This window comes from Nuphar pumila, chromosome 5, assembly GCF_984573655.1.
Source record: "Nuphar pumila chromosome 5, dmNupPumi1.hap1.1, whole genome shotgun sequence".
Classification (NCBI taxonomy): Eukaryota; Viridiplantae; Streptophyta; class Magnoliopsida; order Nymphaeales; family Nymphaeaceae; genus Nuphar; species Nuphar pumila.
The window spans coordinates 1,754,919-1,761,416 of NC_143253.1; the positions used below are offsets into that span (position 1 = coordinate 1,754,919).

The following is a 6,498-nucleotide window of genomic DNA, read 5'->3' on the forward strand; positions in this document are numbered from 1 at the left end:
TGAGTATGAATTGGTTCTGGTCTAGAACGTTCTAGTTTGGTACAAACTGGTCGCTTACCAATCCTCAAACCTGGTTAAGGGGGTTGAACTTGACTAGGAAACGTCATAAATCTAAGGATAGCAAACATTCATGAAAACTTCATAAATGTTTTTTTTAGATAACAAATGTTAAATAACGATATTAGGAAGGTGGTGATTAGGCAACTTCGCAAAACAAAGAACGTGAGCATGTTTAAACTGGTTGAATACGCTGCATTTTTATCCCTTTAGATGCTGCTAAGGGTGCAAACATATTGGATACCATGATCCTTTCAATAGATCCAACATAGTTTTCTTGGATATCAAGCTTCAAGTAAGACTTAAATGACTATCATTTTATATGTAACATGATGGATTCAATATCACTATGTTAATTTCAGTATCTGTATGCAACTCAACCACATGGGATCTTATTTGGATCTAAATTTAATTTAGCTAATTACATTCAGATTTAGATCAGCTACTATCCTGATTTCTGCCTATAGGATATATCCAATCTACTTGCACTCGTATCGGATATAAATCAATTTGCCCCCTTGTCATTTCAGGTTGGTATAAGTTCAAGTACAAAGCAGTTCGGATACAACTGAGTTTGAATAATAATCTAAATACAGGCCTAGGTTGGATGAAATACACACTGAAAATAATCAATTGCACTGGTACATAAGCAGGTTGGTTAGAAACCAGTTCAGGTCTTATATCCGCATACCAAAAAACTGCCTTGTTCACTAGCTTCCACAATATTATAATAGCATATATTATACGTATAATCACTCAAGAGATGAATGATCGCTGTAGCACATGCTCCATATGATTCTAATATTGTAATTGTCAACCTTGATGCACCCAACCTTCCCCCACAAACACCCCACACCATTATAGGATGGAGTGGCATTGGAGAACATTATCAAAGATACAAGCTATTAAAGAAAATAATAATAAAATACTTAACAAACCATCTTAAAGAATATAGAAAGTGTAGAACTTATAACAACGCCTATGCATGCAAAACCTCTCACAATGTACAATGCTACCATTGAATTTGGCAAAGCTAACGAACGCAAGGGATGCACTAGAAAAACCAATAACTTTTGCAGATATACAGCAGATACAAATACATTGAAAACAGAGAAAAAGGTAAAATGCCACATTGATCAGGGTAAGATACTAAAAGAATATTGTCATGGTGTTGACAGAAATTTGGAAACATAACAGGTAGGAATGCACATCTTCACTGCTAAATATCTGCACTCCGCTGCCGAACTCTAGCTTTTTCGGCATCAATGATAGATTCTACCAACTTAACTGCATTCTCAAGCTTCCCTTCAGCATTGACAACCACATAGTCAAATTCCTTCAAATGCTTTACCTCCTCTCGGGCGGTTGCAATCCTCACAAGAAGCATCTCTGAGGTCTCAGTCTTCCTGTCTACAAGCCGTTTCACTAAAGCAGACTCACTCTCAGGGAATAGAAATATGAATATGGCAGAATCCCCGAGTATGGCCCTCAGGGTGGCAGCCCCTTGTATATCCACTCTTAAAACAATGTCAAATCCTTTTGACATGAAGTCCCTGATCTGCATACCAAAACACCACTAACAATATGCTTGACCAATGAAAATTGACAAACTAAATGGACTGACATATTACTGTGTACAGGGGGTAAAAGAAGGAGAATATAGGAGCCCCAATGGAGATTGTAGGTACCATTATTGTGACATATATAATACACAGCCAGTTGCACAAACAAGCGAATATGACCAATTTCAAACCACATCCAAACTGGAAAAGTATACCCAGCAGAACTCTTTTAGTATAGTGCAAACAAATTGGGTTCCATTTTCTTTTCCCCCAATTTCCATGCTAGTTGCCTGTGGATGTTATCTTCCACACGTGTCAATGAATGTGCCTTCTATCTGTGAAAGCATGTTGATTCATCTGAGCCATCTGACAAGCATTTTTAGCATTACTTGTTAAATGAAAGTAAAAGTTGTTCTTTTCTATAAGTGTACAATGGCACACATATAGGGCCAAACTTGAGTAACCATGCCTTTTCCCTATCTCTACAATGTACAATGGCATGCATCTAGGACCAAAACATGAATCCAAATGGATATGCATTTCTGCATCTTTAGAATTGGTACACCAGAAAGAATCCGTGCCTAATTCTGGCAGTAGGAAGTGTTCCTGAGAGGCACGTATCTTTCTATTCCAATATTTTCATAGCAACCTATGAGTGGAGAGGCATCCACTTTTTCCAATGATGGAAGTGATCAGAGTGATAGAAAGAAATATGTATAGTCGTTCTCTCAGATGGGGAAGGTTGAAGATGTACTGACGAGAGACGATTGACTAATGGATATAGGTGCGGCTTTTAAGGCTTCTGAGAATTGGCATAGGGTTCATCCTTAATAGCTGCATCTGATGGGACAGAACAATTTACTGATAGAAAGCTCCTATGGTTACGTAGCTCCGTCTGTGCTTTCAATTGTAGATAATGGTTGTTCCAATCCAGTGGATCCTAATGCTCGGCCAATGATGGAAAAGAAATGAGATGGAGTAATAGTTACTAAGCAACATAGGCTTGACCGAGAAAGCCGAAACCATGATTCAATGGCTCTTTTCTCCCAACAGTACGATTCTTTTTCATTGACCGGTAAGACCATACTCACCAAGTTAAATACTAGTTTGATAAAAAAGATATCACTGCATATTGATGTCATAAAAGTTTCAAATCACTGGACAATGAATACCTGCTGCTTAGGAATCCCCTTATAATCTCCATAGACAAGAGCATACTCCAGTAGCTCGTTGTTGTTGACCATTGAAAGAAACTTCTCTTTAGTAACAAAGAAGTAATCCTTTCCATCCACTTCACCAGGTCGTTTTGGGCGACTTGTAGCTGTAATGACAAAGTGAATTCCCTTCCGCACTTCCTGCAGCCTCTGCAAAATTACGATGCTTTAAGCACTGGCTGCAAAAGTCACCCCATTCAATTGATCTAACCAGCTTGAACAACCAAAAGAGATTTCATCAGTCAACTCTTATTGGACAGACATTGAGAAAATTGCTAGGCCAAGAAATCAGAAACACATAATCTTAAACAATCATTCCAGAGTTCTTGGCAAACGTCCCAAGGTTTACAACCATGTCAATTGCTATTTGTCAAATGTAGTTATCTTCAACAAGGGAAACTTCTATAGAAGTTTCAAATCCATCTTAGCAAAACTTCAATATCTTAAGCAAAAGTGGATGCCTCGATGGTACTAATCTGTTCGGAATAAGGGTAGCAAAGCACAAGCTAGAACATGAAAGTATGATGAATTATCCTGTTTGAACTAGTACATTATTTGATTTTGGCAAAACCAAAATGAAATGTATGACAGGGTGGCGAAGCACAAGCTAGAACATGAAAGTATGTTGAATTATCCTGTTTGAACTAGTACATTACTTGAATTTGGCAAAACCAAAATGAAATGTATGCCAGAACAATCCATCTGCAGTAAGAAAATCTAAGTCATGCCGAAATTGAGAAGCAGAGCGTCCAAATTGAGAGATATAATATCAATTCACTTCAATCAATCCATCCGATACCTTGATAAGAGCATCTTTTCCGACACCACTCGGCCCACTGATGACAATGATCAGAGGGTTCGGTTGTGGAGCTAGAGATTCTGAACTGAAAGATGAACCAAGTGCCGATTCAAGCCCCCTCATCAATTCGACCTACAGTGATAACAGCCCAAACAAAAGAGCCACTCAGTTTCTGAAATATGATAAAATGCACAAAGGAATTACAATCTCCAATAATCAAGTAATCAGTAAACCATTAACCATCACAAAGGAACAGCTCAACTCAAACCAAATTCAGCAATAAGAAAAAGAATCAGTCCAAATAAACCCTAAACCCTATTTTGCCCCCCACTTAAAACACACCAAAAAAGCAAAAGAAAAGAAAACGCACCGAAAATAAAGAAATTTTCAAGCGGAATACAATATTAGAACAGCATTGTCGAGAAGAAAGCTCATTCCCAAGCCAAACCCTAACCCTAATTCGTCTTTCCACATCCAAACCAATAAAAATCCAGAAAAAGCAAAACCCCCGACTGCGAACAAATTACGTCCAGAAAAAAAAGAAAAGAAAAACGGGAATCACAACCGACGCATAAATCCCGTTTGACTAAACGGAGTTCCCTCAACCAATTCAAAACCCTAAACCCCAATACCAACTTCCATTCCCAAATCCAAACTCCACATTTCCAATGGCGAGAAACCCTAAAATTGAAAAAAAACGAAAGGAGTCCAAAAAAAAATGGAAAAGAAAAACCAAAGAAATCGGCAGAACTTGGAGGAACTCCCAACTCCGAAAACCCTAACCCTAATTCACCATCCCTTCATCAAAAACTCAAAATCTGAAACACAAAAATTACCAAAAAAACGCGAAATTCAAACGAACACGAGAAAACAAGTAAAAAAAAGGGAAGGAAGAATATGGAGTAGTGGACAACTCTGTCGGCGCCAGCAGGAGGGAAGGGGACAGTAGGAGACCTCCGGGCGCCGCCCGTCCCGAACGGACACGCCATGGACGGGAAGGCAGAGCTCCGAGCTCCGAGGCGGAACCGATTCCGGTGGGAGATCGCCGGAAGAGAGATGGAGGAGGAGAAGCTCCGGCCGGAGAAGGACAAGCGAAGAGGGTCGGGTCGCACCAACGAGTGAAGGAGGCACCGGAGGGACGAGCCCTGGAGCAGCGAGTTCCTTCCCATGCCTCCCTCCCTCCCCAACTGGCCAACCAACACCAAGGGAACGAATCTTCCACGTGGACTCGATCCGAGTCGGAAAACCTTCCGCCTCATGATAAGGTTGAGATTTAAACCTTAAACCCTAAACCCTCGCTTTCCGAGAGGAAAAGAAAATTTTTCTTATGAAAAATTTTTATGTGACTTTTCTTAAGAAAAACTTTTTCTTGTTCATGTGACGTGAGAAAATCAGATCAAAAAAATGTTGAGATGTATTGATTAGGTTGAAGGCTGCCCTCAAAACTAAATAGTTTCGACAAGAAAATTTTATCCTTCTCTTGACACGGAGAAAATTTTTCCATCAAAATCATCACAACATAGAAAATTTTTCCTTTTAAAAATTTCTATTGTTTGCCGTGAATGAAAAAGTTTACTTTTCCTTTTTTTATTTGCAATTTTCTAGCATTTTCTTGTTTTCAAACGTGCCCTTGAACCTTAGCTTTTGGAATGAGTTATAGTTTGCTACAGTAAATTCCATGTACAAACAATTCAACAAACTTCATTTTTTTCTTCTCTTTTAGTCCAAACAACTCCATGAATGTGATTTACATGTTTTTAGTGGGAACCGTTGAATTGCCGGAATCCAACCTGTATACAGGTTTTTAGACAATAAAAAATCAATGGTTGTAAATGCATCCAGTTTTTGACTTAAAAAACGCGTTCTTTTTTATATTCCTAAGGATGGATTCCTACTAAGTCAACTATGCTCAAGACATTTATGAGGTTAGATTGAGTGAAAGCAGCATTCCAACTAGGTGCGCCTACAATTGGCTTCAATTAGGGGTGGCAATGGGGTCGGGTTGGTGGGTCGGGTCGGAGGGTTGGTGGGTCAGCATACCTCAACACGAACCCGACCCATTTATTAAACGGGTAACCCGACATGACATGGTTAACCCGTTTAATAAACGGGTCAGGTCGGGTAAACGGGTTGGCGGGTTAGCGAGCGGGTTGGCAGGTTGGGTTCGGGTAAACGGGTTGGCGGGCGGGTTCGGGTTCGGGTAAATGGGTTGACCCATCCGCCTAACCCATTTATTAAACGGGTCAGCCGGGTTGGCATACCCCTAACATGAACCCGACCCGTTTAATAAACGGGTTAGGCGGGTCGACCTGTTTACGACACGAACCCGTTTAAGCCAAACCCGAACCCGGCGAAGAAGCGGTCACCCCTAGCTTCAATGAATATATATATATATATATATATATATATATATATATATATATATATATATATATATATATATATATATCATTTGAAATATAAGGGAGGGTCCATGGGCTTTATTCAGGCTCTCCGTTGACTTCCTGGCATGATGGGTCAAGCTGTTACCTAGTTGGACCTCCCAGTCTAGGACCAACTTGACCCACTGATTTTTTTGTCAAACGCTTGCTCGCAGGTATGATCAATTGAATTGCATTGACCCTTGGTGGATCTCTCTCTTTCTCTCTCTCTCTCTCTCTCTCTCTCTCCCTTTTTTTGTTTTTGGTTTGGCAAAAGGAACCCCTCAACCCCACAAAAATTATTCACCACACGAGTCTCACCAACAGGGAGCTCAGCTTGTCTGGCAAGAGCAGTTAGTGCACATCACCTTGTGTTGGGACATTGCAAGTTTGAACCCCAATGGTATATATGGTTGTATAACTGGTAGGAGTCAGCCTAACCCTAG

At 40.0% G+C, this 6,498-nt stretch overlaps 1 protein-coding gene across 1 annotated transcript; it reads right to left on the bottom strand.

Moving 5' to 3' along the window:
- Positions 1–1,075: 1,075 nt before the first annotated feature.
- LOC149836430 (guanylate kinase 2, chloroplastic/mitochondrial-like) lies at positions 1,076–4,861 on the bottom strand. The gene is made up of 4 exons (XM_090006987.1): positions 4,547–4,861; positions 3,633–3,764; positions 2,792–2,983; positions 1,076–1,615 (listed from the first exon to the last, which is right to left on the bottom strand). Exons 1-4 carry the CDS (start codon positions 4,799–4,801, stop codon positions 1,277–1,279), a joined length of 918 nt encoding a protein of 305 aa, XP_089863113.1. The 5' UTR covers positions 4,802–4,861; the 3' UTR covers positions 1,076–1,276.
- Between the last annotated feature and the right edge of the window lie 1,637 nt (positions 4,862–6,498).